Here is an 18,658-nt window from a genome sequence, read left to right as displayed (position 1 = left end):
CGTCACAGTAGTATTTACAGTATCTTGCATCTGTAGGATCTCAGTAAGGGCGATAACATTAAAGCAACACTATGTAGTTTCCATGTAAAAATGACTTGCAGCTCCCCCATGTGGTTCAAAAGCGCAACAGTGCCTGGTATCAGACACTCTTCTGCAGGTAGGGGGAGGGGCGGGGCTGTGTGCTCTACCCTCCACCGCCACTTTCAGAGTGTGCTTCTAGCAGCTAGGAGGCTGCTCAGGTTGCACCAACAGTACAATTTTTCCAGTTAAAAGTTGTTCTATCACTGAAATAATTTTAGAGACATTATTTAAAGGTAAAATACTACATAGTGTTGCTTTAAACATGCATTCAAATTGGTATATTAAACCACTTACTAGTGAATAAAAGCTCATTCATACAGCACTTTGATCCCATAAAAAAAGTAAAATTGGCAGACAGGCTTTTGCGTGAATGCAAACACATCCTGTAACCCCCCCCCCCCCCAGTCACATTAGCTAGAGAGACAGAGATAGAGCAACAGGCTACCATTCATTTTAAATGGGAGTGGCCGTTTGCCAGCGACAAGCGACGAACTCGCTGCTGCGCCAGTGGCTCGAGTCGAAGAAAATAATTCAAGATGGCGGAAAATGCGTATTTCTGTATATATCTGATAAGTTTGGCATTTTATCCCATATATTTTGTTACTTTAATGGAGAAATAAATACTTTTAAATCCAAAAACATTGTTATTATAACTTAACAACATCTCTGAAGTGACTTTTGATACCACTTTTAAATACTAGACAAGGAACGCCAAAGAAGTGAGTGTGTGTCACTCGGTGTCAACTAATCTTGCCTTTTGCATTGACGTTGGTAGTGATGATTCTCTCTGACGATCAGTGTTCCTCTCTGTTTTTACACATCACATTTTATGGAACCTTAATCGAGGTGATCCTAAAACAGTACTAGGTAGTGTACACAGTAAAAAGAAAAACAAAAGTCAGCCGCACCGAGCTACCTTAATAATAAAGTGTTATCTAAATCCGAATACCATTTTCCCTCAACTAATAAAATTGCTAATCTGCTTTGTGAGTAGCATTTAAAGTGCCAGCCAGGGCCTGATGGAATTTAACATCTGAAGTTAAATTCAACGTTATTGATTTGTCCTTGTAGCAAGCTTGCAGGGAGCCCTCTTTTTTATTAGTCAAATAATTGTACAGCAAAGAGAACTCCTAAATTTTGCAATGTTATTTGCTTTCAAATGAGTCTTGCAGAATATTTCACACTTTGCAAAAAGTCTGGTCTTTCTTCAGGTTTATTCTGGCTGAAAACTGTTTGTTTTTACATGACCTTTAGAGATGGCCTTATCTAGTTTGTGAGAGCAATTGCTTTCCATACAAATGTTATAAGTAGGCTTACCTATTATTTAACAGGGTGGCTCAGAAAGCTGTGAAGTTTCATGGAAAGTGGAACATACATTATTAAGATATCTAAGATGTGATGCCATGGTCAAACTTTATCTGTCAATAGTATTTATTGTAATAGGATGTCACCTTGTCAATAACACATTGGCAGTTGTGGCCTATAGGCTAGAGAGTCCGGCTTGTAACTTGATGGTTGTCGGTTTGATTCTCATTGCCAGCATGATGTGAATGAGGTGCTCTTGAACAAGGCACATTGCCCCTACACTGTCAAAAATAAAGGTACAAAAGCTGTCACTGGGGCAATACCCTTTAAAAAAGGTCCTAATATGTACCATTTAGGTACATATATGTATCTTTGAACTCCCAATATATACCTTTAAAGTACTAATATGCACTCTTTGGGTACAAAAGTGTACCTTTTTGAAAGGGCACTGTCCCAGTGCCAACTTGTGTACCTTTACTTCTGAGAGTGTAGTTACTCCCTGGGCACTGCATGGATAGCAGCCCACTGCTTCAGGTGTGTGTGTGTGTGTGTGTGTGTGTGTGTGTGTGTGTTTACTACTCACTGGAATGGGTTAAATGCAAAGGTCACTTTCCAAGTATTGGTTCCTATACATTGGCCCCAATGTCACTTTCACGGTTTCACTTTTATTGTTTACTGATGAACTGGTTCAAAAAGAAGAACGATAACGATAAAAATCAAGGAAAGATATTATTGGGATTAGGGCGGCACGATTTGGGCAATTTTTCCCATTGCAGTTATTGATGCTAATATTGCGATGTGCAGTTGCGATTATAATAAATGGTATCAACTTGATGGGTTTTAAGGGTTTTAATCCACACACAGTTTAGTGATAATGCTAAAATGTGTATTTGTAAAACTAGAATTGTTTTCGAATTGCCACGTGATGTAGCAACTGCTCAGTGTCAGTAATCCTAAATCCAAAATACCGCCATACAACAGACGTAGAGTTTTTTTTATCTACCAGATCACTGTCGATCTCCTCTGCATCCATCTTCGCTCTGGTATTTCCGCGCTGCGCACACACAAGTGACGACGCACGCCACACACTTGCACTGCCTTTTTTGTTCGTTTTTCTTTCTTTTTTTAAACAGCTAGGAAAATCATCAAACTGTTATCAGAAAGTTTGTGTTAACAAGTCCACACATTTATTTATTTAGTATAATTGCAACAGTTTGCTGTCATATTATCGCACAGGCTGACATCGCGATTGCGATTGCGATGCGATTAATTGTGCAGCACTAATTGGGATCACTTGCTGGGCAATTTTTTCCCCAACTGATGAACAATAAACCAGTGACAGCCAAACAAATCTACTTGAATCTCAAGTGCCCGCGCATTTAAAGTGGCACTGAGCAGAAGTTCATTGCAAAGCGTCACTACACTGACTATTACACCAAAAGGTAAGATATTAGATTACACAAACTAGATTAGCTGTTTAGAGATACACGGAATGCATCTGCTGGTTATAGCCGCTGTAAATACAACAGCATATTTATACATTTAATGACATGTGAACAATTACAAGCATTTTTATTAAAGGAAATATGCAATATTTGCCAGTCCCTCTAGAAAAACGTGATTATGCGATCGCATGATTTAATGCATAATCAGCCAAAGTCCGCAAATTTATGCTTATTAAAATTTAGATGATAAAGTCCGTCATCTAAATGGGGATTAGACATAGCGCCAGCGCAACTTGCTTTTAAAGGCAATGAGAGATAAGACTCTCATTGGTTTATTACACGTTACGTCCAAAACACACCCATTACTCATTACTAGAATGGGTACAACCCTTTTCGACCATGCGCTCGGTGCACAAACCATTTTTCCCGTCGTTAAATTAGCAAAAGTGGCATCGGACACGCCCGTTTAGACTGTGCACCGTGCGCTTTAGACAATGCACTTAGATCGTTAAAATAGGGCCCATAGTTATTAGGAATGTTAACTATTAATCGATCTTTGATTATTTGTTGATAAGAATTAAATCGGAAAAAACGTAACGATTGTCGAATAAGCAAGATCATGCATGTGTGCGCGGCACCTGCGCAAAACACATACAGCCGAAGAAAAAAAATGAAGCGAGCGCGCAGGAGGTAAACTAGCCATGATCACAATGATGCTCACAAACACAGACCTGGTATTTTAAACGTCATGCGAGATGAGGCTGGCTGCCAACGCAACGAAATGGGACCTGCAGTGGATCTGATAGGGTCCAAAAAAGAAAATGCTAGTTAGGATACTGAAAGCAGAGACCCTCTTCAGGAAAGCCTGCGACATTAGCAAAGCAACGCTGCTAATGCAGTTACATACAGGGTAGGAGACCAAAAGCCATTTTTAATAAACAGATTAAAAGTCATCTTAAATTCTGGCAAGAAACTGTAAAATGTTACACTTTGAAAGCCCCCAACATATAATACATATCACTGATCATTATTGACTGGTTGAGGTGCTACACTAAGGTGACGACGGGAAAAGTGCCCTTCGTGTGCGTCATTATGTTTCATTACGAGATAAGTTTAAATTGATGATTTTATCAAAACCACAACTACATTGACTCATTTTACAATCCCACTAGCATGTTATTTACAAAAAAATTAATTTGCGTGAGGAAGCTGACGTTTTTACGCACACTTTTATGTCATTGACTATATGTCACTGCAGTAAAGGCTTACGCACTATTACTGTTAACAATTATTCGTTTGATCGTTAATTTAAACAATCATCAAATATAGGAAATTGCATAAATTGACATCCCTAATTGTTAAGCTTCTGAGACGTTGGCCATTATTCATTCAGTAATTTCTTTTACATTCATTTTTATATAGCTTTAACATGCACAAAATCTGTCTTGGCTATAGTTCTCTGTATGAATAAAAGCTTTAAAACCACAGCTCATCAGACCATTATAATATCCTCATTCATTATTCTTTTAACCAGGTGGCTTCGTCTGCATACCTTGTAAAGCTACACAAGTCTGTGCTATCGATATTTTTAATCTACAGTGCTGTTCTTCATGAAAGCAGTCATCCAATCGGGCAGCTGCTTTGTCTGGCAAGGTTTTGTTCTTTGTCTTCTCTGTTCTCCTTGTCTTCTCTTTTCGTTTTTCAGGCCAGAGCTCTTTTCCCATTGGGCAGCTATAGAGTTTTATAATTAAAAGGAATGAGTGGGATGAAATGGTATGTGCAGTAGTGTGGGGTGCTATTGATTTAGGAGAGAGATAGTGTAATTTGCATCTTCTTTATGTATAGATTCTCCCGAATAGGACAAATGTGGTTCAATGGCCCTACTTTTTAAAGATGAACACGATTGGGTGAACTATTACTGTGAACACCAGTATCTGTGCCAGAGGAAGAGCTTAAGAGTTGTTTTATCTAGGGACCTGCTGTATAGAGAATGAGTTACTGAGCTGAAGATTAGCGCTGAACGGTTCTGATGCGTTTTGCAGTGGTTATTGAGGTGGAAGTTGTTCTACATTTTTTACAAGCGGTCGTAACCAAGCTATAATTAAGCTACCACAGGTTAAAATAAAAGTAGAATTTGTTTTTGTCATTACATTGGCAGTGTATGTGCCAATATCTTGCCAAGATAAAAAAACAAGAGCTTTGTTCTCTTAGGGCTGAATGAAGTAAAAAGACAAATTTCTTTAAAATTAGAAATTATGAATTAATTTTATTTAGGTTTAAGAGATCTTGCAGTTTCCTGCTATTGCTAAAGTGGAAGAAGAGTTTACCCTAAAAATTGACGCAGTTTATACAGTTTTTACTACTATATAGACATTTCCTGCATTTTCTGGATGTATTCTATTAGAGACTAAGAAACAATTGTATATGATCACTATAACATTGCAAAAACAACAAATCTAATTGTGGCATGGTGGCTTTTGCACAGTACTGTATGTTTGTGCATTTGTGTCATTGCCTCGACACAGCAGTAAGAAAACAGCATCTAGGGCACTTCAAGGACAATGAGTTAAAGAAACAACAGTGGAAGTGTTTTAGTGCAATTCAACATTTTATTTTAAACAAAATTTATGGTACAGTTATTGTTAGGTCTTATTATTGCTCAGATCCATTTACATATTTGGCAGACACTTTTATCCAAAGCGACTTACAGTGCATTTAACCTATAGTGTTTTTTTACCCAACACCATCTGTGTGTTACCTAGGGACAGTGATTGTAGCAAGCGATTTAAAATATATCAGTCGTCATCCATTCAAGCAGATCGAACATGGTCTTTTAGCTTAAATAGCTGTGCAAAGTGCCGCAAATATGGCCACCGAGTGCGGTGACTTTCCCTAAAATGACTTTGAGGAAGAGAATGCAAATCTCACAGTGCAGGAAGGGACCTTGCCAGCTACAACATTAACCACTTCACATTATGCTGCTCAGTAGAGGATAAACACTCATCTGCCTGAGTGTTCCCGCTGGATACTCTGCATTTATCTACCCTGGAGGCACCCTGAATCACATAGCTCATAGGTTCCCAATAGCCTTTGTCTGTTACGGCATGTGCATTATTAGGTTGGCTCACCCTATAACCGCTGACTCCTGCTTTCTGCCCATCTCCTGGAAGGCCATTGTGGACCGATCATCGACTAAGTGCCACAGGGCTCCACGGGCGAATCGAACGGTTAGTGGTGTGTGACCCAAAATCGAGGTCCTAATGAGTATCGGTTTGTCGAGATTTCACTCTTTGAGGAAGTAAGCCCAGTGCTGATTTTAATGCAGGTCTGATTAACTTTCCTCATTTGCTTCAATGAGAGATGTTAAGTGACTGCCTTGAGATGCCCGTGATATCTTGTGTCAGGTATTTTTCCTTTTTCTCTTAAGTTCGCACTTGGACTTTCTTACCTTGTTGACTAAATTAAAGATACGAGCAGTTTGTTGACCAGTTTGACATGCAAGTCTTTTCACAGTTAATGTTACTGTGCAATTATACACGACCAACGTTTACCAATATGCTGCAGTACAACATAAAAGAACATCAAATAAAAAAGCTGAAGTACAGTTATGCAGATGTGAGGGCTGATGTGGTCCCATTTTTAAAAATGCTACAGAAATGGTTCAAATGACATATCTTGCATTAGCGTAAATGTACCAGCAAATGTGATAACACGGGTCGATTTCTATAATCTGTACCACAGGCTTGCCTATGCCTAGTTTTTTAATCTCACAATGTAAAATGCTAAGAATGATCTGGAAAAATTGCCCTGTCATAAAGTCATTCGTTTTCTCTGACTAATCGCACTTATTGAATATTTTTGGATCTAGTTTAATTACTTGGCTATAAAAAGCTATAAATTGAATTTCAGCGCAGATCCTCGTTCTGAGAAATCGCTTTTGGTTCATTTACATCACCGAAATGTGTCATGCTCGACTTGGTGCAGTTCATAACAATTAACAAAATCCATTTCTTAGAGTTCGTCATATTTTTGGAACGCCACGCAGTCACCCATGTAAATGTATTTGCTGTGTTACTAAAAAATTCTATTGATCAATTTTATTTTTCATTTGGTGTCAATTTACAAGAACTGAACTGATGCGGTATTGCGGTCTGGCCATGGTCTTAATGGCTCATGAGTGTAATGATATAATGATTCCCCTTACGTTTCTAATAAAAGCAAATTAATTTTTTAATGGGCTAATCTTGTATCATATTTCACACTCAGGGAAGTTCACTTCTGTTTCAACCAGTGCTGAAGCTCCTGCATGCCATAATAATAATGCAGTGAATGAAGTTGAAGATAAAGTGATATTTATTATGTTTTTTTACCCTATCCACATATCAATCTATTGCAAATGCTTTGTTTTATTCAAGTCTTAAAAACAAAGACACAGAGAAAAACTTTGTAATAATTCTCAAGTCTTTAATGATTGTCATGGTTACTTGTCCAATCTACTGCAGGTTTCACACCAGATGCGATATAGGCGGCAAACGCGAGTGGTTTACATGTTAAGTCAATGCAAAGATGCGATTAGCCATCCTGCGGCGAGGTACGGTTGAAAAATCGGAACTTCGGCGGATTTCAGAGCCGGGTTAACCAATCAGGACCTTGCTGTAGTAGTGACGTGATTACAGGAAGTGAGCAGAGTCTCAGTGGAGTCGCAGAAGCCCCTCCCATGGCGCGCATTTCCGCGTGAACGTCTCGAATGACTAGAATTTCAAGCGCGGCTTTCACGCGCGATTGAAGCGAGTAAACTCAAATGTTCAAGCGTCCAACTTGCCGCCCTTACCGCGGCTGGTGTGATTGCACCATATCCGTGAAGCGTCAAAATCGCGTGTATCGCGCCTAGTTTGCCGCTTGAACAGTTTGAGTTTACTCGCTTCATTTGCGTGTGAAAGCCGCGCGTGAAATTCTAGTCATCGAGACATTCACGCAAAAATTTTCGTAATGGGAGGGGCTTCTGCGACTCCGCTCGCTTCCTGTAATCACATCACTACTAGAGCGAGCTACTGATTGGTTAACGCAACGTGTTTTCCACCGGAGTTCAATTTTTTTTAACTCTCGCGTTTGCCGCGACAACCCTCAATTTCGCGCGAACGAGGCGGAATTGCGTCTACCGCGCCGCGCTATACCCCTCATTCGCGTCGCGAGACCTCCAGCGTTAGCGCGTCTTCACATTGACTTAACATTGAAATCACTCGCTCTTGATGCCTCTACTGCGGCTGGTGTGAACGCAGCATAAGAGAAACCCACAAAACAACTGCGGTTGTGAAAAATATTTTTAAGTGAATACACAACAGCTTATGATATTCTATTACATGCAGATCATAACACTTGTATCGATTTGTATTAGTTAAGCCCTTTAATAGTTTCTCATTTTCTTTTGCTCATTCTTAAAATGTGAATTATAAACAGCATTTTATTTTTGAACTTTTAAGGTTGAACTGAGGGGCAGGAGCTCTTTACTGCATATGTAATAAAAACTGAAGCATAAAGTTTTCTGCCATATAAAGAATTCAATAGGTAATTAAAACAAAGCTTAATCTATTCTGTTTTGCTGCTTGAGGCATGGATCACTATTACTCATAGTTATGCATTATTACTCTACTTGCTCATAGTTTGAACAGTTAATGTATTATTCTTTCAACCTCAAAAGTATAGCTTATTATGTTTGAAATATAAGCAGTGTGATACAACGTTACCCATGCCTGCTAGCGCTAACGTTAACTAACCTGCGCCATTCTTAGGCACATATTCAAGTGTATATAAAATGTGGAGATGTTTTGAGCTGATAAAAAAGGAGAACTATATTGTATGACGGAAGAGCACTTAAGTTGCAGTACTTCAACCTTGGCGCTTCAAAAAGTAATAATGAAGTTGCATTGAAGATCCCAAGGGGTATATAGAGCCCAGATTTTACGTAAAGATAAAATGAATCCTAAACAGGCAAGCACCATTCACTCAAAAAAGACTTGCAAATTACTAATCAATATTTTTCAGTAACCTACATCTGTTACCTCTGTGATTCAGTTTCTCTCACTGAACCAGTTTTAAAAATGTAATTAGGCATCTCTCCTAATTATGCTACAAAGGGAATATTTGGCACTTATATGCCATGCTGGTGTTTGCTTGTTTTTTTCTGGAATGTGGTATAATGAAGCTTGTTTGGAACTTTTCCTTCCACCAACTGGCTCTGGGAAGCAGTTTCAAAACTTGGTCATCTGTTCTCGTTGCCATTGTTTCTCCCCTACTGCAGCCATTTTGTTCATTACAACTCGATGATCTCCATAAATCACAGACGGATCTACATCTTGTCTTTCACTGCTACTACTTTTACACCATAATTACCAACCCAGCAACCTCATTATTTCACCCTGTTGGAATGGCATGTTTGCGGAGTTGACTCCCTTGTTAATTAACCTTGCCTTCAATTACACATCCATGGATTCTGTTCGACACTCATTAGCTAACACAGGGGGCGGTAGTGGGCGTTACCGGGTTAAAGGATTAGAACACCCTATGGGTCAAATTGCATAATCCATCAGAGCGAACTGTTGCGGTGTCTTTTGTAGGTGGAAAATGCTCTGGGCTATCTTGCTTGATGGTTAAGAGGCTGGTAAAAGCTTGCAATGTCCTCTAACCTCTAAGTTGACTGTTTGCTTTGACCTGCTAACTGAGGGCATGTAATGCTGCAGGCTTTTGTAGAGTTAGATGTCAATGATGATTCCAGCTTTTTGCAGTCTGTTGTTCCTCCATGCCAGGGGGAATCTGCCCTTTGCTTTTACGTAAGAAGCAGCAACGGGCTAACAGGAAGTGATGGTGAGGGCCAAAAAGCCTAGCTTCAATGATTTGAGTCTCTGAGTATTTGGTCTACAGGGCTCCAGACTAACTTTTTGCACTAGGAGCACGGTGGCCCCCAACTGAAAATTTAGGGGCGCAACCAGAAAATTTAGGGGCACACACTGTAAATCACCATGCTAGCTATACTATTCACATTTCTACTAATTTCCACTGTATTACTAATAAATACTTTAATGATAGATGCAAAAAGTACAATAAAATTCAGTGTCACATCACAAAATAAGGTCAAATTTACTGGTCGCACATGTGCGGCTATGTACAATTCAGTGGCACACTGTCAAATTTTGGTGGCAAAAGGTAGTCTGGAGCCCTGCTCTACTTTCTGTGTATATTTTTATATTTTTGTGTTTTTTAACGTCAAATATTAGATTCTTCTTGGAAATGGGGAACTCACTACCACATTGTGTCTTTTATCAGAAAAGGAAAGAAGTCACAAGTAGGGGAGAGCGGGGGACAACCTAACGCTTTTTGGTTTTGGCTCAATCATTCAAAAAATATTTGAGTTTGATTAATTATATTTTTACACAAGCAACACACACATTTCGTGCTACAAATTACCATTTGAAGTTTGTTTGTATTACTTACCATTCTTGGACAATTACACCAAACGTGACAGAAGTCCAAACGTTACAACTTTCCCCATAGGTGGGGTTAATTGTAACAGGCAGGGGGTTAGTTGTAACACTTGCTAAAAATTAAGTTTGCAGGCAAATATTTCAATACTATTTTGTCTATATACTTGAAGTGGAATATTCTTTATATATCTGTCTATAATAATTTTGCTCCTGTCTGTCACTAATGATAATCAAACAGCATTGAGAAAAAATACATAAGTTATTAGTTAATATATCGTCGCTGTCCGATGAAAACCACGTATGTCCATTTTGCTGATTTTGAGATTTTTCGACAGATTGAATGTCCAGGTTCATTTCCGTATACAGTTTGCTTCACATATGTAAATGGCCAATGAAAAGTTGTGAAATCATGTCATCTGATTTTCACGATTTTCTGCTTGATGATATGTTTCCTTGTGACCATTCTTTTCTGGATACAAGATTTTATTGTTGCCAATAAAGAAAGTGTAATCGCATGGCCTTCAGTAGTGACTGTGTTAAGCTGTAATGGTAATGTCAGCAGACAGGGAAATAATAAAAAGAGCCCTCAAAAACAAAACATGCATTAACAGAACATCTGCTAAAATATGACGTCGTATATGTGATTTATATGTTGCTTGCAAAAGTACAAATCTGTAAAATTCAAAGCTACTTTTGAATTGCTTTAAATGAGTTTGACCTCTCCAGTTTCTTTTTGTTTTTTTTACGCAAGAATCACAAGTGACTTTTAAAGGTCTGTAGATCATGAGAGACTCCTGGAAGAATACTTAAAAAATGCCAGTTGGTCTGCTCTGGTGTGTATTCACAGCGAACCACAAACAGATCTCTGAAGACATCTGCTTGTTTCAGTTGCATGTGTTCAGACAGATGGTGTCATGGTGACCTCATTGGGTGGATCCTTGGACACTGAATTACGCACCTGTTTATTTATACCTGTATATTTATGCATATATGCATGTACGTAACCCTTATTATTCTTACTTGAGTAATGCATTTAACTTTGTTCTGTTCATTTCACATTATTGTACTTGAGCCATAATACTTGGATGTTTTGTGGTATCTAAAATAGTGCTGCCACTAACGACTTATTTTCTAACGACTAATCTTTCGACTAATTTTTCGATTAGTCGACTAATCTTTCGATGAATTTTTCGAATAGTCAACTAATCTTTCGACCTATTTTTGATTAGTCGACTATTCTAAAAAATTTTGTTCTGTTTTTGTTGTTTCATTGTGCCCATTTTATTTTGAACTCACCGGTGTCATAAACAATATAAATAGCGTAAATGTTACCAAATAAAAAATTACAATGTAAACAATATATATATAATAATAAAAATATTCCAGGGCAAATTAGTTGCTTAACAGAAATATTAAAATATTTCACTTCTACTCTTTGATCTATCACATTATATTGCATTTTAACACAACTGAATGCTTTTATTACATATTATCTGTTTTGTTGTTAGACATAAAACAAGTAGACTATAAAATAGTGACTAAACACGACCCATTACACGTCATGTTTAATCCAACCAGCTGTTCCTTTAACTGCTGCTAAAATTCTGATTAGATACGTGACATCGTCTGACAAAATCAAAACACATTAACATTGAAGCTTTACTGCAGTTGCTCTTCTCATAATTGTTGTTGTGTTTTGAGCCATTTTTTTATTTTAAATGTGAGTGATATAGCGCAGACAATTCGGTCCAATATCAGAAATATGAGAAATTACACTGTTGTTGTTGTTACACAGACTACAGAACACATGCACGGGCATACCGCATCATATAGGGAGGGAGAAAGCTCGCACACAGACTCGCACTACTGCTAATATTTTTTCAAGTCATGTTAACTCGATCAGTTGTCTTTTTTAGTAACATCCGTGAATGTTGACGTTTACGCAAAAAAGAAAGTATACAGAGGAAGGTACGTTTGAAAACACTGCCACCTTTTTACTGTCACTGTCGAGGCGCTGCACGCAACATGAGAGAGAGAGAGATAGAGAGAGAGAGAGAGAGAGAGAGAGAGAGAGGGCACGCTGAGCACTCACAACAATGAATTGAGCTGTTTAAAATACTAAAATAAAAATGTAAATGGAATTATGAAAAATCTATTTGTGGCAGCCAGTGTTCATTCCATGGCGGGCCGCTACGAACAAATCAATGTATGTGAAAAACTGATCGCCTTTAACATTCAAAGACATTGTACTCCTCAAAAGAGTAAATAAAAAGTACAGACTAGCTCGCTGTTTCATTAATAATCATATACTTACGTTGTCCTATTCTTCTCTGTGGGTGCATCATCAATAACTCCCGAGTGTTTTCGTTTGAGATGCTCGTGCATTGTTGTCGTGCTCCCGTGATAAGGCAGCGACGTTTGGCCCAGTGTAACAGACCACTCTTTTATCACAACTTGGCTTTAAATACTTTCATACTTTGGAAGCTTTCAGACTTCTAATTCCATAGACTCACCTGCCACCACCATTTTTCAAAATCTAAGCAGTGAATGCAAGGGGAGAGGGAGGAAAGAGAATAGCGTAGCAGATTAACCAACTAGCGCACAGACTGGTGTGGAGGTGAAATACATTGAGCCATTTGAGACGGGAGACGGTGAATTACAGTGGGCCGTTTGAGACGGGAGAAAAATAAATATGCGGCGACTCAACTAAAAAAATGACAAATTTTCATGGTCGATTACGTCAACTATGTCGACTTTTCATTGCAGCACTAATGTAAAATGAAGACATTGGAAAAAATTATAATTTTTTTTTAAAGGGGAAATATCATGAAAATCTGACTTTTTCCATGTTAAAGGTCCCCAGTGCTTTTATCAACCTAGAAAATGTGAAAAATAACATCCCAGTAACTTAGTTTTGGTAAACTCTCTGCAAGCATGTAAAAAAAAATAGGTAATTGAAATTTCGCTTCCCTTGTGATGTCAGAAGGGTTTTATATCAGTGGACACCCCTGACCACTCGGTGAGTTTCACATCTTTGTAAACGAAAATTTAATGCATTTTAGGAAGGATTGTTCCAGTGCACCTATACACCCATTGTAGAGGTGGGAGGTGAAACAATAAACACCCGAAAATTCTCGGGGGCATATGTCGAAATTTTAATCAAAACTGTTCTATTTCATCATAAACAATCTGAAAACAGGGCTTTAAGTGTAAAATACCAAACTTGTCCTTTAAAAAAAATCTTGTGAAATTTCCCATTTAAGATATTTGAACAATATTCATTATATGCAAAATATATGTAAAAGAGGTTTTTAGAGCACATTTTTGCATTTACTTTTAAGTTGTATCAAGGTGACTTTTTATTGAATATATGAAATCAGTTCCCATTATCTTCAGACAGTTGTTCTCACAAAGTAATAACCAGGAGTAAGTAGTTTATTCCATAAGCTATTGACATTTTCACCAACATTGGTCAACATCAAGGTGTCTAAGTATGCTTTGGCTCTATTGTTAGTAATACATCCATACAATATTAAACATAGCGAGCTACTTTTTGTCGAAGTATGTTCTGTCTTTCTTTTGAATAAATGCCATTTAATTTGATATAATTGTAGATTCAGTGTCCAAATCCAAATCTTTGTGGCCACTGTGTAAGAGATATAAGGCTACAAACACATAATTTACTTGCAGTTCTGTATTTAACCACATGAGGTGCTGTTGGCTTCTTTTACTCTTTCATCTTCCCTTTAGCTCCTTTTTGTGTGTCCTTGTTTTGTGATGAGTAAAAGTGCCGTTAAGGGACTCTGCTTAGAGAGAGCTCGCACAACTAGAGAGATTAACACTGCCTTATTACAGCCCACACACACACCCACATGCTTAGGAACTCTCCCAAGCACCTTGAATCCAGAGCGGAAGGCCGTTATGTGAAAGCACACTCAGCTTGTCCTCTATTTGGAGGTCATTCAGTTTCAAACTCAAAATCGTTCTGTTATCTCGCCGTACTGCGGGAATCAGGCTCCATCTTCTCTGTCCACTATGATCTGCCAGACATCTAACTTCGATGAGCATACAAAACAAGGACCAGCAGCCGCAGTAATGCTGTTGGAGGCCTAATTTTGGATGTGTGTCTACTAAACTGTGCTGCTTCGAATATTCCCAACAGCCCACTGGTCCTGTCAGCCAGGTCTCACCATACGCTTTAAGGTTAGATTCATGTTGCCAAGGAGACAGAGCAGTGAGAAGTGTGTATTTAGTTCTGTGGTATCCTGCCCCTGCTCAACCTTTACCTTGTCTGTCAGAGCTTTGGTTTGAGTCAGTTGCAATGGTTACTGAATAAATCGCAGGCATTCGATGCTGGAGTTTGTTGTGCAAATCGCAAAAATCCATGAAGTAATTTTCATACTATAGATCATATAATTTGCAAAGATAATATGAGGTTACCCCGGGAAAAAAATCTTTCATTAGAATGTATTTATTTTTTATTCAAGCATAGTTCTTTAAAAACCACTGTCACATGTGAATGCCCTTTAACAATCGTCTACTACAATATCATAAAAGACTCTTGACTTGCACGTTTAGTTACCCTTAATTGTCTCACATACCATTAAGTAGCTAATTTTTTCTTTTTCATTGCTTGCCTAACTTTTATGGCAATAAATGTCAATAAGCTTGTGCATTCGGTTCAAGTTTATTTCTATAGCGCTTTTCACAAAAGTACAGAAAATAGACAATCGGTAGAGACATAGCTAAATTTAACACTGCAAAAAATTGCGTTCTTACTTAGTATTTTTGCCTTGTTTTCAGTACCAATATCTAAAAATTCTTAAATCAAGATACATTTTCTTGATTAGCAAAACGATTAAAGAAAATAAGTCTTGTTTTTAGACAAAAAGTGAATTTGTGCTTAAAGGCGGAGTGCACAATGTTTGAAAGCCAATGTTGATATTTGAATCTAAACAAACACGCCCCTACCCCAATTGAATCTGGACCTTCTTTTGATAGACCCGCCCCACACATACGCAACCCAGGCAAGGATGACGGTTAGTAGACACGCCCCTTACTGCTGATTGGCTAAAAGTGTGTTTTGGTAATCGGCCCGACTCCCTTTTCCAAAGCGTTTTTCAAACATTGTGCACTCCGCCTTTAAAACAAGTTTTCTTGAATGAATTGTTTAAGGAAAAAAATTACTTATTTATTTACTACATCGCAAAAAAATGATTTTCAATAAAAACATTCTTATTATTTATGTCTTGTAAAAATATCAAAAAAGTCCTTAAATTAAGATGCTTGTATATCAAATTTAAGTGATTTTGTGCATAAAACTAGCAAAAAAATAAATAAAAAACTGCCAATGGGGTAAGCAAAACATCTTGAACATTTTTCTTAGACACTAAATTCAAGAAAAATTAGCTTAACCCATTAGCAGATTTTTTGCTTGTTTTTTTGCACAAAAGCACTTAAATGTGATATTTTTGGTTGTTTTGCTCATCAAAAAAAAGCATGTTAATTTAAGAATTTTTTGATATTTTTACTGAAAACAAGATAAAAATACTAAGAATTTTTTTCTTGAAAACATTTTTCTTTGCAGTGTATAAACTTACAAAGATTCTTTTCTTACCCCATTGGCAAATGTTTTGCTTGATTTAAGCAAAAATTCACATAAATTTGACAGATGACAAAAATACTAAGTCATTTTTTTGCAGTAAAGAAGCTGAAATTCAAATGTTTATTTTCCCATCCCACGTGTTAAGTGTTATAACCCAAGTTTAAGATTTAATCTATTAATCTATTAAACCTTAAAATTTATGTTCATAGTAAAAAGTATGTGAGTCTAAGTATGTAAACACATTTTTAATGGCTTTCAGAATCATAACACAATATATAAAATACATCAATATACTACTATACACATATTTAGATCAGATTTAATATGCAACACTCAGAGGCGGTTTCCTAGACTAAAAGGTTAGTCCTAGACTAAAATAAATGTAAGAGCTGTCCAAAATGAAAGCAACTTTCACTGACATATCTTAAAATACATCAGTGCCCTTTGTTTACCTCAAAATGCACCCCAGTAATGTTTTTAGTAAGGCATGTTTGTTAAAACTTGTTATAAGTCCTAATTAAACTAAGCACTAGTCCTGGTTTAAGCTAATCCCTGTCCGCGAAACCACCCCTCAATGCTAAACAATATAGTGGTGCATGTTTTCTTTCTCTTCAGCCTGAAAGTTTAAGGACCCTGGCTAAAAAGTATACCCTATGGTTCTATCCTTTTGTGTAACATAGCTTTTTTCTCTCTCTGAATCGTTTTCCATCTGTCTTTCTCTCTTATTCTTTTTTCTTCCTCTTATGTTCTTTTGTCTTTCACTCTTTGCAGAGGAAGAGGTGGAAAATTTCAATGTTTCCAGCTTGCAGGAAGAGGTGTTGCGGAACATCGAGGCTGACAGCTTCTGGTGCATGAGCAAGCTCCTGGACGGTATTCAGGTAAATTGATTCCCTATCTGCCAGCGTGCGGGCCTGATTACATTCACTGTGTGTGTGTGTGTGTGTATGTGTGAGTGAGTGAGTGAGAGAGAAAGAGAGAGAGAGAGGGAAGAGCTCACCTCTGGGAAAGGGACGAATGTGTCTTGGTGAGAGTCCCCTGCGTGTAGGTGCCCCGTCCCGTTTCCTCCCCTTGCCTTCCCTCGCTTGGCCTGTCCAGGAATAAAATCCATGATGAATATTCTTTCACCGCACCACAGGCAGGAAATAACCTCCTTATCCAAAGGGCCCAGCAATGCACGAATTGTCATGGGAAAGCAAAGCGTCCCCTCCGCCCCACATTCACTTTATCTTGCCTGCCATATCTCTAATTGATTTAAGGCTGTAAAAACACCCATGCTGCTTACGCGTCTGAGGTGGGACATGCGATATAGTTGATGGTAGGTGGTTGCTGTCTCCTTGTCCTCACGTTTCCACAATCATCTCTCCAAGAAATATGACAAAAGAGACTCGTGTTACTTGTTTTGTTGCTTTTTTCTCCACCTTTTTGAAGAAATGCGTATTAAAAAATGTTTACTAATTCTTACTACAGTCTTATTTTTAAATGTCGTATTCACCAATCACCATCTTAAAAGTGCACTTTTGAAGAAACGTGTTGCCGTTTACATTAAATGATATAAAAACGTTTATTTTTGCACTTTTTATTTGGACAAGTTTTGACATCAAATTGTAATTGGATTCATTATTTACAATGTTTTAAAGGGACACTCCACTTTTTTTTAAAATATGCTCATTTTTCAGCTTCCTTAGAGTTAAACATTTTATTTTTACCGTTTTGGAATCCATTCAGCTGATCTCTGGGTCTGGCACTACCACTTTTAGCATAGCTTAGCATAATCTATTGAATCTGATTAGACCCTTAGCATCGCAATAATATTACGCAGCGCCTGAAAATAGTCCCCTGCTATTCAAAGTAACCAAGGGGACTATTTTCAGGCGCTGCGTAATATCACTACGCCTGCTGCAGCCATGTTACAGCAGCAAAGTCCTTGATTATTACGTCTGAATGAGAGTATAGTTCCTAGACATATCGGCCTAGAAAATCACAACTTGTAATTTTCTGTCAGTCTTAGTACACGATGTAACTACAGAAGAGTCAAGTTTTAAATAGGAAAAATATCAAAACTCTTTGGTTATATTTAGGCGCAATGCTAATGGTCTAATCAGATTCAATGGATTATGCTAAAAGTGCTAGCGCCAGACCCAGAGATCAGCTGAATGGATTCCAAAATGGTAAAAATCAAATGTTTTACTCTAGGGGAACTGGAAAATGAGCATATTTAAAAAAAGTGGAGTGTCCCTTTAAAGTTCAATAAAAATAAGAGTAAATCGTTTATATGTTAAAATTTTCCGTTGGAAAAATTCAGTATTCTGTTAGTGAATGAAGGGGCCAATAGTTGAAATCCTTCCCTATTATGCTCGTGTTTGAAGTGCCTATAGATAAAGATGGACTCCTTATACACACTCCACGCACATAAAGACCATTTGTATTCAGTGAAACAGCCTTCCTCGCTGGTATTAGATTGAAATGCACTCCAGGCCCTCCAAAGCTTTTGTGGTATTTTGTCTCTAATTACTGCAGCAATTTGTGTGTATAAAGCATATTCTCTTAGGTGCTAATGATTTTTCTCCACTCTTTGTTTTCCTTACACCTTCACACCATTGCTGCTGATAGCTCTGAACATTTGCTCGCAAGTTGTTAAGAGTCAGCTGCGCAGCGCTCGCTGCATGTTTTGGTGTGGTTGTTAACACTTAGTTTAGTTTTTACTGCAATTTTGCCGTGCGTAATTGTGTTCGGTTCTCAGGAGA

At 37.8% G+C, this 18,658-nt stretch overlaps 1 protein-coding gene across 3 annotated transcripts in view; it reads left to right on the top strand.

The window, feature by feature from the left end:
* tbc1d22a (TBC1 domain family, member 22a) overlaps positions 1-18,658 on the top strand; it is a 175,712-nt gene that overhangs the window by 56,461 nt on the left and 100,593 nt on the right. For all 3 annotated transcript variants that reach the window (XM_055191480.2, XM_055191478.2, XM_055191479.2), the window contains one exon: positions 16,686-16,792. In XM_055191480.2, the coding sequence (XP_055047455.2) occupies positions 16,686-16,792 (107 nt within the window). The remainder of the gene's footprint in view (positions 1-16,685; positions 16,793-18,658) is intronic.

Source organism: Misgurnus anguillicaudatus, chromosome 1, assembly GCF_027580225.2.
Source record: "Misgurnus anguillicaudatus chromosome 1, ASM2758022v2, whole genome shotgun sequence".
Classification (NCBI taxonomy): Eukaryota; Metazoa; Chordata; class Actinopteri; order Cypriniformes; family Cobitidae; genus Misgurnus; species Misgurnus anguillicaudatus.
Note: the sequence above shows the minus strand (reverse complement) of the source record. Positions and strands in the feature narration are given on the sequence as shown.